Below are 17451 nucleotides of genomic sequence, written 5' to 3' on the forward strand. Positions count from 1 at the left end.
CGTATGGAGAGTTATGTTCCGAGTCAAATTTCACCTCTTCCTCCAGCATAGTTGAAGCACGGGTGTGAAGCTCGATCAAGCAGTGTGATTGCGTGATGAAGGTGACATGAACTCGTTTTGGTAGAAGCAAGTTTAGTTTTTCTATGCTATCGACCTATGTAACTTTTTCTATGCTACTTTTATTTTGTAACTTTGGTTTTACATCGCCTCACAACATTTCCCTCGGAGATTTCTCCGTATGTTTTGACGGACACTTTGCCCCTTGATTAATGAACTAGCTTATCTTTTCTCTCAAAAAAAAAAAAAAGCTAATAATTAAGCTATGATCAATCAAAGGCTCAAAGCCCTGTTAAAACAAATGTCAAAAATCTCAATTAAGTTTATTCTCATTCCCATCATCTACTAAAATCTACCAAACGGGAATTGAAACTGGGTCTGTTTTTCTTAGCTCTCCCCATTTACTATTCATGTGTTGTCAATACAAAAAACCTTTGACCATGTATCTTGATGTATATATAAGAAGAAAAAAAACATATATCAATTGAGATCTTGTTGGATTCGTTTCGTTATGTTTTTTCAATATATCAAGCGTTTATCACTTTTACTAATGCATAATCCAAGATATTAGTGGTCAAACTAATTCCTTGGAGATAGCGTAGAATGTAAGTGGGCAGAAGTCAGGAAATTAGAGAGAGTGATACTTGAAAAGTATTTGAGCGTCTCACATTTTCACTCTTAGACATTTGAGTCTCAAAAAAAAACACTGATAAAAGATTTTTGAGCCTTAATTAGAGACTTATTTCCAAACTGCATATTCAATGGAGATCCAAAAGCTTCATATTTGAAGTGATGACTAATTGGTATAAAATGCCATAATTCTTGACTATCATATCAATATATTAGTGAACACGAGTTTTTGTTTCTTTAATTTATGACAGCCCATATTTGCTGGTTTGAACAGACAAATCATGAGGCCAACTAACTGTTTATACCCAGTATTACTGAGTACGTACGATAGTATTATAATTTACAAGTTTTGAAGAGTAAAGTTTTAGATGGGGACTCTGGTCTAAACAAGGATTATCACAGGCAATTATACTAGTGAGTTTGAAGGCAAATTACAAGCATGACAGATGACTACATGAGTATGAAGAAAACCAAAGCGATCTGATCAACATTTCAGCAATTTTGAAAAGTAGTGTCATACAAATCTAAAACATCACTATAAGCAACAACCTCGTTTTCAATAAACTTTGCAACAAGAAATTCCACAATCATGCAAGAAAAGACACAAATCAAGCAACATGTGCATACTACTTAGCTGCAATGAGGAGAGACCAGAGTCTCCATGAAGCTCCCTCTTACACTAAAACCACCTTGAATGCCATCAACTACAATATCCTTTAAAGTTTCATCTTCTGAATTGTAAATTGCCAATTTCTCATCAGTACTGTCCTCATGCATCACCAACACCATTTGTTTCTTCTTATACAAACATATTGGCCTAAACGATGAGTCTGTGTCATCATTGATAAAGATTTTAGTCCAAGATTCCTGGACACCATATTTTTTCATCATCCAAGCATCCATTATTGACATTCATCCAAGAATTCAGGGAACCCACAAAGATACCCACCAAGGGCCACCAGTTTATCGAACACTAAGTCTTCAACTTCATCATCAAAATCACCCACCACATACTTGTCACTATCAACCAAACTAGGAAGTGGCACTTCACGAAACTTCTCTTCCCTTAGATCAAATGCTGCAATAACACATGAGTCATCTGTAGTCCTTCTAGCCAGCCAATGGATACTCCCATCAACAAAAACGCCTGCTGTAGAATCACTGATAGTATGATCATATGGAGAACTGTCAACTCTCTTCCAAGTACCATTTCCAACTGAATAAACATCAACAAACATCTCATTACAACCAGGTTCAATCTCATTATGAGTGGCATAATGAGAAATCATAACAACCCTATAATCATCTCTAACTAAATCATACCCAAGTCCATACATGGTGAAACAAGTACGAGGATCAAGAGCATAAGGCGAGCTTGGCAGTTGCTTAAATTCCCGTGTTGTTGGATTGATCAGAAACAACTTCTTTCGATTATAATCCCGCTTTAAGATCAACCCATCACAAGAACCAATGAACCATATAGAGAATCTGATGGATAAAAGCGATGATCGTCAAAAGTGAGTTTTGTAGCAAAACAAGTCATTTTGTCGAACAGGTGGTGGGCATTGTTCAACTGGGTAGAATACGAGTTAATAGGATCATGGGAAATAAGGATGAGTGATTCCTCTGTTGTTGGGTGTTGTTTGGTTAGATTGAGATGGGATTTGATGAATTGGGATTGGGTTAGAAGATAATTCCACCGATTTGAGACACAACGAAATTGGCCAACGGATTTAGCAGGAAGCCTCAAGAAAACCTCAACTATCATCTCTTCTGGAAGCATATGCGATTGTTCTTCTTGTTCCATCTTTTTTGCAGACATTTTGTACAATTCAAGATGCTATAACTAGCGACAGAGTTACTCAATTCGGTTCCTATTATATAGGGGTGTGGATTCGGACACGGATCCGGTTTGGGACGTTTCGTGTTGAAGTGGTTTAATTTATGAAATTTTAATAGAACTAAAATACATTTGTAACTACTCCTAGTATTTTTTCGAGGGAAGTTTATACTTCGTACTATTGAAAAACCGAAACCATTAACATTCACGTGTCTCCCCTCTAGAGCATTCATTTGCTCTAGAATATTTTTCCCAACATTCATTTGCTCCAGGCCTTGTTTTAACGAATATTAGATATATAGCTAATTTTAAACCAGCTTTCAATCTTTCTCATTTATCGACAATCGTTGAATTACATAATTTCATAAATATTTGTAATTTACGATTACGGACATTTTTTACATCAATGTTTATAATTACATTATTTCATAAATTTGGGTGATAAAGAGTTCTTACTGCTAATCACATGCATTATCCTTCAAAAAAAAGTTGACTATCATCTAATTGAAATTTGGTTTTCACTATCTTGGGCTTGCTGGAGCTGAGATTTGGGCCCCGAGATTATGAGTTCCATAGAGGGTTTTCGTTTGAGAGGTATTTGAATATTTCCTTCTAAAGTGGGTCTCACCGAGGGGCCCGAACAGGTGTATTCTAAATCAAACGGGCCCTAAAAATAAAATAGACAAAATAAAATAATCACCTAATGTGTTGATGTCAACTATCGTAGTTGGTAAAGTTTTGAAGGGATGATACCCAAGACATAGGATCGAATCCCTCTACATCATTTGTCGTCTTACCCTTTGTAGCTCTCTTGCCAAAAAAAAAAAGTCAAAATTAAAAATTTGCCCTTTGAAATATCATTACGTAACAAATCTGCGATTAATTTGGAAATAGACTTATTTTCATTTTCATTTTCATTTTCATTTTCATTTTAGTCTTAGTTTTATTGTATACTTTAGAACTTCACTTAACTTACACAGTTACAGTAGTACGGAGTAATATTCTGACTGCAGAAACAATATTCACTACCGCATCCGCCACACCACCGCAACAAACGCTCATCACCGGGCTGTTTCTCAAAGTAATTGTTTTCATTCCCTTTTTTAATTAATTGAATTCCTACATTTTCGATGTTAAGTTTTATGTTTGATTTGTGAAATTGTTTTTGTTCAACTTGCTTTTGTGTTTGATCTTAATTTTTAGCAATTCTTTATTAAAAAAATTCAATTGCCAATTTGATTGATTAGTTTGATAGATCATTGAATTAATTGCCAAAGATCTGTTAGTTTGAAATTTTGTACGAAATCAATTGATGTATGCCGATTAGGGTTTTGTTAAAAAGTAAATTTAATCAAAGATGAACTCAATTCCTACTTTATGATTTGTTGATCATGTTTTCATTATCTAAGTACATAGATTTTGTATGCAGCTGGTCAACATTTTATATGTGATCCTAATATCAAAAATGGATCATAGGCGATTTGTGCAATGCGATCAAATTGTCGATTTAAAAAAGAGTTCCATGATTTATATGGGTTTATCCTCTGCTCTAATCCGCCTTGGTTGTACCATGCTCATGGTTCGGTGAAACTGTTTGCACATAGAATTGCAGATAGCCCCGTTTTATTTTACCGTTTGTCTCTTTATGTTTGCTTCATACCATAAGTCTATAAATGAGAACGAGGCCGGACACCTCATTATTTTGGATGCATTACTTTTTAAGGCAATCTTGAAGCCTAGGAGGGACGGAGGGAGTAATTTATACTGGCTATATTATTTGCATGTCTCGAGATTAACTAATAATCGTATACAAGTTGGGTTGAAATTTGTTTTTTTTTCTTTCATGTTTGAAGGGCATTCTAACTCTGTTCTGGTTGCTTTTGGATGGTCAAATTTAGTATGGCTCAAAAAGGATCAAAGAAAACAAAGAGTGTTACCCCTCAAGTTGATGTGCACTATACTAGATACAAGAAAAGGAAAAGCCTTAACAATCAACCTGATATGATTAGTGATTTGCCTAAAGATGTATTATACAGAATCATTGAACGCTTACCTCTTCGTGATGCTGCAAGAATGTCTATTCTCTCACATAAATGGCAAAAGATTTGGGCTTCAACCCCCCATCTTGCTTTTGATACTCACTTCTTTACAAGGGTCCTTAAAAAGAAAGTACCTGAAGCCCATGAATTTCTCGAAATTGCGAGTAAAATACTTTTTCAACATGATGGTCCTATTCCAAAGTTGTCATTATGGGTTCCGGAACTGAAATCTTGTCCAGATGTTACTCACTGGATAGCGTTTCTTTCACGAACGGGTCTTAGAGAATTCGATCTTTGTAATAAGTACCGGACCCCTCTTAAGTTGAGCCCACATCTCTTCTCTTGTAAGGACTTGGAAAAGTTGATGCTTTATCGCTGCATATTCAGTCTTCCTCTTAATTTTAAGGGGTTTCCGAAGCTGACAAGCCTCAAGCTCTATGGAATCAACATAGTATACAACACACTCAAACATCTGATTGGAAGTTGCCCATTACTACAGAATTTAGTTTTAAAAGACTTTTCTGGTATGGAGAATAAACACATCATTGTTGATGCTCCAAACCTCAGAAACTTGGTTATTGATGGTGTGTTTGGTTCACTTGATGTTAAAGTTCCCGAGGATCTTGTTTCAGCCTCATTTGTTCTGCAGAAGTTAACAATAAATCGTCGTGAAGAGGAGAGTTCATATGATCTGATCAATGCTCTTGCAAATTCAAGTAGACTTGAATGGCTTTGTCTAGGAGGTCATATTTGTAAGGTGACTGCACAAATTTAAAAAAATGATGTGTAAATAGTTGATTCATAACTATTTCGCTTTTTTCTTAATCATGTGTGCTTCAAACATTTTGTGACTGCAGGTTTTGTTCGAATCATGCAGTCTTCCTAATACTTGTCAGAAATTGAAAAATCTGGAATTGCAGTCTCTCCATTTGGATGACCTTAATGATTTTTCTTCTGCGGTTAGCTGTTTACAGAGCTTTCCCAACATTGAAACACTTAATATCTCTGTAAGTAATTACACTCAGTATTTTTCTTTTCCGAAATGATTTTTTTGTCAAATTTGGTAATTGTAGTTTACTTTTCAATGTAGCAATCTCAAAGTTTATATATCTCCCATTTTACAATTGTCAATAACAAAAGAAGTTGTTATTTTTCAGGTTAATACAAGCAAAAGTCTGGATGAACATGTGTTGGTATACAATCCTGACTGTACATTACACCACCTGCGTTGTGCTAAAATTGGAATTTGTAGTGGTTCTAGTACAGAGCTGAAGTTGATTGAGTTTTTGTTAGATTGCTCCCCTGTGCTTGAGAAATTATATATATCATTGACCATGCCCCTAAAGCAGAGCCGCCACTCAAGGATGACATCGCAGTTGAACCGGTTTCGTAGAGCATCACGAAAGGTAGAAGTTGTCTGTCCTGAGCGCAAAGTCTACCCAAAAGTTCCTGTATCAGTATCATTTCCTTCCTCTTCGTCTGCTCAACATATTACTATAGATTCCTCGTCCTCTGATGATACCTACTATTTATAGTTACATTTTCCTCATCAGTTTGTGTTTTTTATGTAGTGAATTTTGTGATTTTGTAGGTCTTGAATTTTGTGATCTGGATTAGTTTAATCATTTTGTTAACGATGTTCTGTATGTATTAGTAGTGATTTAGATTAGTTTTTGATTTTTAAGTCTTGAACAAAAGATATGTTGTATTGGTTGGTAGATTTTCAAAAGGAAATAATAACTTCATTTTACCTAGTATGATCTATTAATTTTGATGGATTTAAAAGACCATACAATTTCTTATGCATTTATGCTTATGATTATACATGCAAGGATTCTCATTACATTTTTAGACAGATCGAATTGCATGCTATAGATTCTAGAAGCAGAAATTCCTGGAATTAAGTTACTTGCTACCTTTTACAGGAACACAATAGTAGTTAAACTGGCTAAGAAACCTTTTGACTAATACATTTAGTGGGCTATGAACTTATGAAGGCAGAACTACTTTCAAAGGAACGATTTCTTTAACAGCTCGAAATATGTAAACGTCCAAGGTTAGTGTTTGCTGGCTTTCCCCTGTATCTGCCAACTCTAGAACACAATAATCTTCTGTTTCCAAGTTATTTTCAAGCACAAACTGTGCCCACCCCTTGTTCAATGTGCACTGCACATTCCTGTGTTTGAGTGCTACTTTCCAGATCTTGGAATCGACCCTCAGCAAAATATCCTGAGACTCCTTAGAAAGGCAATGATCTGCAAAGTCTCTATTGATTGTCTGCATCATAAAATGTGTTAATTAATCCACAAATTATAATTAAAATTACTTAGAAGCCTGTTAATTAGATCTTATGTACAAAGACATGCCAGTATAAATAAGTGATGGACATGGCTCGGCCTCATCTTTATCATGCAAGAAGGCCGAGTTGTTGAGTGCTTGGAAGCCAAATGGAAAGCTCTCTCCTTATCCTTTTTTGTGATTGGTCTTCTGTTTGATTCATAGTACTTCCATTGCCGAGTCTTTGAATTAGTTCCTTTGCCATAAAAAGAAGAAAAAGACAGGTAAGTGAGAAAACAGAACAGAACTGGAAACCATCTTGAATTAAACATGCTTTTATACCTAGTTCTTGCTGGCTTTCCTCCTCATCCTCATCTTCATCCTCATCTTCATCCTCGGATAACAATGAAGTATTGTTTGTTTGTTGATTGGTGTTCTTAAACATGGTGCAACAGTTCTCATGACATAAGTCCCCGTCTTGTTCAACAAAGTGAGAGTCTTCTCTTTCACACCCAGTTTTATCAAATATCAGAACATCGAATAATGAATCCTTAACATGTTGGAACACTAGAAAGTTCCCTTCTTCTAGGCTGTGGTCCTTGACAAAATCTCTCCACCCATCTTGCAGTTGAATGTCCTCTCCTCTCTGTGCAAGAGCCGCAGTCCAGTAGTTTCCACTTGGACCTCGAAGAGTCATCTCTTTCGATAGTTTCTCTGTGTACTCATCTTTGAATTTCCTCGGAATTCTCTGTTGGAACATTCAATTCATATATAGAGTTAGGAAATGCATGTTTGCTAGTATTAAAATCTACATTTTCATTCTTAGTTAGAGGGGGATTTGTATAGTTTACCAGATAGTTGCGAAAGTCGCCTAGCATAACCTTGAAAAAATGATGTTTGTTATGAGGAAATACATTCCAGTATTGGTTTTTCCTCCACGTCTTGCATTTTGCACAAACATTTGCCATTTCTGTAAGTACAAGTGTAGAGTGAATTTCAGAGAAAGAGAGAGATGGTGTGATTAAAATTATGAGATTATGAATACGAATAACATATACTTAAACTAATTTTGGCGTTGTTTGACTCAACTAAATTTGACTGAAATTAACTTAACTGAATTTATTTTGACTAAACTTAGCTTACCTGAAATTAGGAAAATAAAGTTTGCTTCTTCCTCCTTTGCTACCCCTTCACCCTTAAATTTGACGGCAAATAGTAACGAATGAAATGAAAGTCTTTAAAAAAAGAAAGAGAAATAGAAAAAGTTGTTTGCACTGTAATTCAGTAGGAGGCATTTTCTCTCATTCATATTGCTTCCGTCCTTTATTATTTGACTCATATATTCATGCACCAAAAGTGTTTTTCTTGTTAAGAGTTTGGTTGAGTGGTGAGACAAAAGTGGTTGAATCAAACAGTTAGTAAAAAGTTGTAGTTTACATGATAATTTTTAGTACGAGGACAATATTTTAGAGACATACCAACAAGTAATGGAAGGAGTAACAAACAACTTTGATGCAGCCTCTTGTCCACTCTCAAATCTCTCATAACAAAACTTACCGAGTCAACAATACTCCTAGTAGAAAGTATGTGTACAGTGTACAGTGTAGTACCTATATTACCATGGAGAATGTGGAAGAGAATGGGAATGCGGGGGCAGATTAGGGTGTTTAGTGTTTGTCGTCTTTTCTCAGGCTTGTATGTTTATTGTGTTGCTATTTTTTGATGGCCAAGTCTTTGAGTCTTTTGGTAGTTATTTCACACCTCCTACATGCACTCATGCACGGTTTACTCCATTGTTAGTTTGTTACAATCATGTTACAATTTTCACACAATTATTACTGTTCCGGTGTTGTAAGGATGGAAACAATGGGCTTCGAATGAAGGCCCTTTTGTATGTGTTGAAGATCTTGCTTGTTTGAATGAGTAGAGTCCGAATTCACCTGCACAAGAGCAAAGTCATTAGCCTCGGGGGTGTTTCCGAGGAAAGCCCCTCCGATGCCTAAGTAAGAACGATGCTCGGATTCTAGAGAGAAGTTCTCTAGAAGAGTAGTCTTAAGGCGATAAATTGGACGTACCTTGAGGTGTGAGCCTTGGCGGCCTATTTATAGTGTTTGCACAATAAATGCCCATAGGTCATTTATTGCTATTGGGCCTTGGGCCTTAATGGATGGCTGAATAGCCATTGGTAGGTTTGATGCTGTTGTTTAGAGCCATTGGGCTTTGGACTTAGTGGCCCAATTGAGAGTCAATTGGGAGCCCAAACAACATGCCCCCCCAGACCCGGTCCATTTAGAATTAAATGGGTGGGTTTCCAGCTGTCAGAAGTCCGAAAGTTCCCTCTCTTTTTTGAAAAGGGATGATTTGCATTGATGACAAGTGTTGGGAGTTGTATTGTGTTGTGGAGATCGTGGGTTGAGGAAGTTGATGCGCCCCTTTTCTTTTCTATAAATACGGGGTGCTTTGCTCTTTTCGAACTTTTTACTCCTTCTTTCAAACCCATTCTCTCTCTAAATTCCGGCGATCGCAGTGCAATTTGTTTCTTCAGATCTACGAAATTCGGCCAACTTTAGACTTCGGGAACTTGTGTTGTTCGTTTTATCGGCGAATTCCGCTTCGGAAAAAGGTAATTTGTTTCTGAATTCTCCTTTTTTCTTCGTTTTTCCTTCTACCCCTCAATCTCAACCCTAGACCGAGAATTCGCGGCCATGGCAAAGAATAGGGGCAAGAGCAAGTTCGTCGTTGGCTCCTCTAGTGAGAGGGAGAACGTGCCTTCGGGAAGGTTACCGAAAACTTCGAGGGGTCGGCCTTCGGAGAGGCCGGTGGAGAGGCGTTCGACTGGTTGGGATGCTTCAAAAGATGATGTTGTCGGCGGGTCTAGCGTGTCTGAACGCGCAACTTCTGGTAAGAAAGCTGGTTCTTCGGGTGTGCGCCGCTCTTACCCTGAGTTTCCAGTTCATTGGACTGAAGCTGATCCGCAGGGCAAGTATGCTCCGATTCTGCATGAGACCACTAAGATCGATGGTCCCTTGGAAAAATCGGTCAGTGGTGACTGGTTGGTGGAGGCGAAGCTGGGGAACTACCATCGGAGAGCCGAAGAGTTATACGGAATCCAGCACGCCTTGGGGTACTGGTGCGAGCTTCCCGACCAGGAGCGTCCTCGGGTGACTCATCCGCCGAGGGGGTTCATCTCTGTGTATACTCATCATTTGGAGAACGGTCTCCGCTTTCCTTTGGATCCCTTCGTTTCCGAGCTCCTGGTGTCGTACAACATCAGTTTGGCCCAGCTTACCCCCAAATCTATGAGGCACATCATCGGATTTAGATGGGTGTGCGATTTTATTAACTTTCCATGTTCTGTTGCCGTGTTTCGGGATCTGCACGATCTGTCTTTCAACCACGCTTCCAAGGGGGATGGGTATGGTTGGTGGACCATCATCAATAAAAGATCCCGAAGGAAGGGGGAGCCGAACTACATTACGGCCTACCCTTACCTCAGCTCTGATCATAATTGGAAGACGGAGTGGTTGTTCGTTCGTGTGCCGACAGATCCGAAGCATCCACATTTTTACCGCCCTCCGAAGTGGTTTGTGACTCCTGATCCTGATATGCGAAGCGTGGCTGCTCCGGATCGGAACCATCACCACTACGTGGATCTCCTCCAGTGGTTTTTGGCTCGGGAGGACAACTACAAACTGCCGTCCAACTGGCTCCCGAACCTCAACTATATCTTGCGGGAGGACATTCTTGCTGTTGCCGGTCTCAGCAGGATTTTTGACAGGGGTAGGTGTCTTTCGGCTGGGACCGTGCTTTAGTAAGTTTGTCCTCCTCCTTTTTGTCTCGTTTTATTGACTTTGTTTTGTGCTTTGTTTCTGCAGAGTACGGCTTTAGCTGCGTTGATCCTGTGGTCTTGGGCATTTCTTTGGATCTGAAGACCATTCACGACTCGGCCCCTGATTACAAGTTCGGGAAGGAGAATCCTCGTAATCCTCGCTTGAAGGATTACGTGCTGTCTCCGTCGGGTGTCGCTCGGATATCTGAAGTTCGAGCTGATCCGTGGGATTCTGCCTCTTCTCCCGAAGCTGTTCCAGTGAAAGTCGTGCTCCCTGATTTGAGGACAACCTCGGATCCGGTGAGTGTTTCTATAGACCAAGGGTCTTTTGTTTGTCTTTCTTTCTGGTTGGCCGTCGGCTAACGTCTTGGTCCTGGACCATCTTTTTAGGGTCCTGGGACTGACGCTGTGCCGCGTGCCGTTCCTTCGGTTTCATCTCCGGCTCGGATAGATATCTCTTTATCTAGGAACCGGGTACTTCGCGATTTTTCTTTATTCCTTCCTTTGTCTTCTTTTACATTTATTGACCCTTGGTCTCCTCTGTTTAGGATCAGCGCAAAAGGAAGGGCAGCACTCTTTTGAGGCCTTCTGCGCATCCGAAGAAAGCGAAAGCTTCTCAGTCTTCGGAGAAGGTATTTGTTCTGACTTGGAGCTTTTTGTGGTCCGTTCTCTCTTTTTCTGAAACTGACCTTTGAGCGTTTGCCCTGTAGGAAGCGGTTTCGGAAGTCATGCCTCCTCCCAAAAATCTCCTTCACTTCATGCCCTTGCCAGGGCAGAAGTTGAAGAGTGTGGTGGTTGCGGAACCGCCGCCCGTGGACCAACCGTTGGCTGAGGAAGATACCATCCCCTCTCCGCTGAAGCCGTCTGCTGCTTTAGGGATCGAGATCCAGGATATAACCAAGGTGATGGAGGCAATTGAAGCCGACCTTGTTCCTGGCTCGGATGTCCCTATTGTGGCCGAGCAGAAGGAAGAATCTGCTGACGTTTCTCTCGAAAGGGAGAAAAGTCCAGATAAGGAGATGGTGGATCTCACCGAAGCTCACATACAGGTTCCCGAAGCTGAGAAGGAGGTCCCTTCTGCTGAGGAGGAGCAACCCGAGCAGGGTCTGACGAGGAAGAGGCGCCACTCGACCTTGGGCTCTACTTCGACCTCGGCCCTGGATAGACTGATCCACGCTGACCCTTGCTCGGATGTTCCGCTGAAACGGATCCCCGAGGAGGTAAGGGAGGCGATGGCTCGCTATGCTAGAGCTCCGGTTTTGGGGGAGAACCCCATGGCTCACGTGGGATCTTTGGTGGGTCCCGAAGCTGCACGGGAGAATCTTCTTCGGGCCAACCCGCAGTGGAGGGTTCCTGGAGCTGAGGAGAGAAACCCAGCTATGATGGCCCAATATTATCTGAATGAGGTAAGTGTTGGAAATTTTGTTTTGAGTTCCGTTTTTGGTTTGTTGTTTTCTCCTTTCCTCATCTTTTCTCGTCTTTTCTTCTTTCCCAGGCTGTTTTCTGGTCCTCGTTCGCTTCCGAGTGCAGCTCGGTTGAGGAGAGGCAACTGAGGAGGTATCAGGAGGCTTATGCTCGTGATATCCCTGTCTTGGACCAGAAGGCTGGGCAGCTCTTCGCCGAGATGGTGGACCTCAAGCAACTGTACCTTCAGTACAGTCGTGAGGCTAGGGAATCGGCTGAGCAGATCGGGGCCGAAGTTGGGAAGCTTACTTTCCGAGTCGAGGAGGATGCTGAAAAGATAGCTTCCTTCGACAAGGAGAGGAAAGAAATGGCCGCCAAGTTTGCGAGCGAACTTGAAGAAAAGGACAGTCTTCTCAAGGAGATGACTTCTAAATTTGAGGCGGCCATTAAGCAGAGCCAGGAAGCGGAGGCGAGGCTTCAGCAGTTTGTCAAGCATCGGGAGATTGTTCAGAACCAAGCTGATAAGGTGCCCGTTCTTCAGCTGAAGATCCGAGAGAAGGATGCTGCCATTCGGAAATTGGAGCAAGAGAGAGTTGACCTCTACACTGCTGATCAGTGTAGGGAGCAATACTGGAATGGCATCCTGGGTGCTCGGCGGATGTTCGCGAAGCATATGCCTCATTTCCCTTGGAATGAGAAGGTTCCGCTCTGGATGAGGGCCCAGGATCACTTGGTGGAGTGCCAGGCCGATCGAGACGAAGCTGAAGCTGAGCGCCAAGCTGCTCTTGCAGAGGCTCGGGCCCAGAAGGCGACTTCAGAAGGTGATACTACTGCTGGGGGTTCTTCGAAGGATGCTCCCCTGGGGGATGCTCCTGAGACTCCCAAGAGTTAGGGATTCGGGCAGTCGTCTTCTTCAGAGTCGGTCGGTTCCAGTTGAGGACTTCCGAACATGTGCTTGCCTTTCCCCCTTTTGCCTCGGCGCTGCGTTGTACTCATTTCTTTTTGTTTTCTTTAGTACTTCGGTAGGCCGGTATTGTCTGTTGATGGCTGCCGATTTTAACTGTTTCATTTTGTTTTCAATTTTTGAGGCTTTCAATGTATTTGTACTTCCCCCAAATATTGAATAAAAAATGAATGTTTGTTACTTGGCTGCTTCTTTTCAACTTGTACTTTCGCAATTTTAGGTCTTTAAATCCGTAGATTTCTCGAGCTCCTCTTTCTGTAGACTTGCTAAAAACCTTTTGATCTTGCGAGCTCTTTAAATCCGTAGATCTGTCAAGAGACTTTTTAACTTTGCGAGTTCTTCAAATCCGTAGATCTGCTAAGAGACTCTTTGATTTTGTGAGTTCTTCAAATCCGTAGATCTGCTAAGAGACTCTTTAGTTTTGCGAGTTCTTCAAATCCGTAGATCTGCTAAGAGACTCTTTAGTTTTGCGAGTTCTTCAAATCCGTAGATCTGCTAAGAGACTCTTTAGTTTTGCGAGTTCTTCAAATCCGTAGATCTGCTAAGAGACTCTTTAGTTTTGCGAGTTCTTCAAATCCGTAGATCTGCTAAGAGACTCTTTAGTTTTGCGAGTTCTTCAAATCCGTAGATCTGCTAAGAGACTCTTTAGTTTCCAGACTCTTCAAATTCGTCGATCTGCTCAGAGGTTTGGATTGTTCTTTCGATCTCTTGTGGTTCGGAAACCTGGGCAAGAGATCGCTAGTCTGCCTCTTAGTTATGCCTTCGGCGATCCGTGGATCTGAGCCGGAGTTTTATAACTTGATTCGAGCGACTGTTTGTTGCGAACAAATTTTATTAGGGTACCGCGAATCCGAGGATTCTGGACGATTCCCTGAAGTGTATGATTTGGTCATTTCTTGCATTTTATCAAGGAATGGGCAAAGTCAATCCTGTTTTTAAGTCTCGGATTGATCAGATCCGAGGCTGCATGTATATATAAAGGGACAATAAATATAGAGATAAGTTTAATGAAACTCATGGTGCCAATGGCTTTCCTCTTCTCATTAAACAACTTACTTGGTTTACAGACAGAGATCATACAAAATATTTCTTGAGAACATCGGTATTCCAATGGTTCTTCAAAATTGTTCCATCTAACTGTTTCAGCATAAACGTGCCTGGCCTTTTTTCGGAATGGATGATGTATGGTCCTTCCCAAGTGGCTGAGAGTTTGCCATGGATCCGTCCTTTCTGAACCGAGGCGGCGTTTCTGAGTACTAGATCACCGACTTTTAGGGGTCTGGCGTTGACTCTTCGGTTGTAATGCTTGTTGACCCTCTGCAAATAGGCTGCGTTGAGTGTCCTTGCATCGTTCCGAGCTTCGTCCAGTAGATCGAGAGCTTCGGATAGAAGTTGGTTGTTGCTCTCTCCTTGGAGCCCATCATACCTGTTGTATGCCTGGATCCTCAGGCTTTCTGTTCCGATTTCCACAGGGATTACAGCTTCGGATCCGTATACAAGGTGGAACGGTGTTTGCCCGGTAGCTTCTTTCTCAGTGGTCCGAAGGGACCATAGCGTTCCGGGTAGCTCTTCTAACCATTTGTTTTTGTCGTCCTCGACTCTTTTCTTGAGTGCATTGAGGATGAGTTTGTTAGCAGCTTCGGCTTGCCCGTTGCTTTGTGGGTGACAGACTGCCGAGTACGCTAGGTGTATGCCGAACTGTTTGCACCATTTTTGCAACGGGGTGTTGTCGAACTGTTTCCCGTGGTCGAAGACCATCAGTCTTGGTATGCCGAACCTTGTGATGATGTTCTGCCATATGAATTTGCGGACCTGAGGTTCGGTGATGGAGGAGACAGCTTCGGCTTCGATCCATTTGCTAAAATAGTCGACTCCTACAATCAACCACTTTTTCTGGTTCGTCGCTGAGGGGAAGGGACCAATGATGTCTAACCCCCACTGTGCGAATGGTAAGGGATACAGTGTTGATTGTAGGGTTTGGGCTGGTTGATGGATGGCTGGTGCGAACTTTTGGCATTTCTCGCATTTCCTTGCCATCTGCTTTGCCTCGGAAACCATAGTGGGCCACCAGTACCCAGCCCGAAGAGCTTTATGTGCCAATGTCCTGCCTCCGATGTGGTTTCCGCATATCCCGAGGTGGATTTCCCTTAGGATGTAGTCAGCGTCTGTTGGACCCACACATTTTAGCAGCGGAGCAGAGAATGATTTCCTCATGAGCTCTCCTTCGGCGCTGATGATGAACCACTTGTTGAATCTTTTCAGTTTTCTTGCCTGCAGCTTATCCTCGGGAAGTTCTCCCCTTTCTTTGTATGCAACTACTGCGTCCATCCAGCTGGGTTCGGTACGTAAGCTGCATACTGTGGTGGGTGGCAAGTCAATGCTTCTCTCTTGGTGAACCTCCACGTGGACCGACCTGTTTAGGTCGATGAGTGTTGAGCTTGCGAGTTTTGACAGTGCGTCTGCTTGCGTGTTTTGTCCTCGGGGGATGAGAATGACTTCAAAGGATCTTAACTTTGACGTTAAGGATTTAATTTTTGCTAAGTAAGCTGTCATGCTGGGCCATTTGGCCTCATACTCCCCTCGGATCTGGTTGGCTACAAGCTGGGAATCAGTTTTGAGGCAAACATGCTCGGCCTCCAGGGATAAACAAAGCTCTATCCCTGCGATTGCGGCCTCATATTCGGCCTCGTTGTTAGTTGCTTTGAAGCCGAACTTCAATGCATACTCTATGCTTTTCCCCGTCGGGGGGATTAGTACAACTCCTGCTCCTGAGCCGTTTATTGTGGAAGATCCGTCAGTGAAGACCTCCCAAGTGCTTTTCGTATCATCCAGCATTTCCTGGTATGAGCACTCGGCCAAGAAGTCTGCCAATGCTTGTGCTTTGATTGCTGTCCTCGGCTGATATTTGATGCCGAACTCTGATAGTTCGAAGGCCCAGGCAGCCAATCTTCCTGACCTCTCTATTTTGTCGAGTACTTTTTCGAGCGGTTGGTCAGTTAGCACTGTGATCTGGTGGGAGTCGAAGTATGGCCTCATTTTTCGTGCAGCTACCACTACTGCATATGCGACTTTCTCGATGAGTGGGTACCGGGTTTCGGCCCCTGTGAGTGTTCGGCTGGTGAAGTAGATTGGCTGTTGCTTCTTTTCTTCTTCCCGAAGAAGCACTGCGCTGACGGTTCCAGGGCTAACTGTGACATATAGGTACAGGGTTTCCCCCTCCTTTGGTCTGGCCAGTGTCGGCAGTTGAGCTAGGTGGGCTCTGAGTTGCTGAAAAGCTTCTTTTTGCTCCTGTTCCCATATCAGTTCGGGATCCACTTTCCTCGGGACCCCCTTTTTCTTGACTGGTTCTGCTTCTCCTCCGGGGAGGTTCTTTGGTTTCAGTGCTTTGAAGAAGGGGGCTCCCTTGTCCGAGGCTTTTGATATGAACCTTGTTAGTGCGGCTAACCTGCCGGTTAGCCTCTACACATCTCTCTTGGTCTTCGGCTCGGGTAAATCCAATGCCGCTTGGACTTTGTCTGGGTTCGCATCAATTCCTCTTTCGCTCACCATGAATCCGAGGAATTTCCCTGACTTCACCCCGAAGACGCATTTTTTTGGGTTCAGCTTCATGCTGTATTTCCTCAGATTTCCGAAGGTCTCTGCCAAGTCTTTGACGTGGTCTTCCTCCTTGATGCTTTTTACGATGGAGTCATCCACATAGACCTCCACATTCCTCCCTTTCTGGTCGGCGAAGACGTGATCAACTAGCCTCTGGTAGGTGGCTCCGGCATTTTTCAAGCCGAAAGGCATCATTTTGTAGTTGAACACTCCTGCGCTTGTGATGAACGCTGTCTTTGCTCTGTCATCGGGGTGCATGAATACTTGGTGGTAGCCTGAAAAGGCATCCATGAAGCTGAGCAGTGCATGGCCGCTGGTGGAGTCAACCAATTGATCTATCCTTGGCAGGGGATAGCAGTCTTTGGGGCAGGCTCGGTTCAGGTCTGTGAAATCCACGCACATTCGCCAGGAGCCGTTCGCTTTTTTGACCATCACCACGTTGGCCAGCCATTTCGGATACATGCATGGTTCAATGAATCCGGCCTCCTGCAACTTTTTCACCTCCTCGGCGATGGCTTTGTTTTTCTCCGAGGAGTAGTTCCTCTTTTTTTGCTTGACTGGCCGAGCTTCAGCGTTGACGTCCAGCTTGTGACAAATCAGCTTCGGATTTATCCCTGGCATATCTGCTGCTGACCATGCAAAGATGTCTTTATGATCCCTGAGTAATCGGATCAAATCGATTCGGAGCCCCGAGCTTAGGCCCTTGCCTATTCGGACGCTCCTGTCTGAATCCTCTTCGAGGAAGATATCCTCCATTTCTTGATCTGGTTCGGGAGATAGGGTTTCGGGGCGGGCATCAACTTCTGCGGGAGAC

General features: G+C 42.4%; 2 protein-coding genes and 1 pseudogene across 6 annotated transcripts; 1 reads left to right on the plus strand and 2 right to left on the minus strand.

Annotated features, from left to right (window-relative positions):
* Window positions 1–1148: 1148 nt before the first annotated feature.
* Window positions 1149–2778, minus strand: LOC110783995 (F-box/kelch-repeat protein At3g06240-like; annotated as a pseudogene).
* Window positions 2779–3457: 679 nt separating this feature from the next.
* On the plus strand, window positions 3458–6213 carry LOC110783994 (F-box/FBD/LRR-repeat protein At1g13570-like). Of its 2 annotated transcripts, XM_056841554.1 has the most exons (4): window positions 3458–3608; window positions 4426–5323; window positions 5424–5573; window positions 5724–6213. In XM_056841554.1, the coding sequence occupies exons 2-4, from the start codon at window positions 4427–4429 to the stop codon at window positions 6099–6101; spliced, it is 1425 nt and encodes a 474-aa protein (XP_056697532.1). In that variant the 5' UTR covers window positions 3458–3608; window position 4426; the 3' UTR covers window positions 6102–6213. The 2 variants fall into 2 exon arrangements, with proteins under 2 accessions (XP_056697532.1, XP_021844099.2); XM_021988407.2 differs by lacking the exon at window positions 3458–3608 and having other exon boundaries at window positions 3622–5323.
* Window positions 6214–6344: 131 nt separating this feature from the next.
* On the minus strand, window positions 6345–8593 carry LOC110783993 (B3 domain-containing protein Os01g0723500-like). Of its 4 annotated transcripts, XM_056841565.1 has the most exons (6): window positions 8322–8593; window positions 7987–8038; window positions 7695–7813; window positions 7186–7591; window positions 6933–7099; window positions 6345–6843 (listed from the first exon to the last, which is right to left on the minus strand). In XM_056841565.1, the coding sequence occupies exons 3-6, from the start codon at window positions 7809–7811 to the stop codon at window positions 6556–6558; spliced, it is 978 nt and encodes a 325-aa protein (XP_056697543.1). In that variant the 5' UTR covers window positions 7812–7813; window positions 7987–8038; window positions 8322–8593; the 3' UTR covers window positions 6345–6555. The 4 variants fall into 4 exon arrangements, with proteins under 4 accessions (XP_056697543.1, XP_056697547.1, XP_056697536.1 ...); XM_056841569.1 differs by lacking the exon at window positions 7987–8038 and having other exon boundaries at window positions 8454–8593; XM_056841558.1 differs by lacking the exon at window positions 7987–8038.
* Between the last annotated feature and the right edge of the window lie 8858 nt (window positions 8594–17451).

The sequence above is a fragment of the Spinacia oleracea genome, chromosome 1 (genome assembly GCF_020520425.1).
Source record: "Spinacia oleracea cultivar Varoflay chromosome 1, BTI_SOV_V1, whole genome shotgun sequence".
Taxonomy (NCBI): Eukaryota; Viridiplantae; Streptophyta; class Magnoliopsida; order Caryophyllales; family Amaranthaceae; genus Spinacia; species Spinacia oleracea.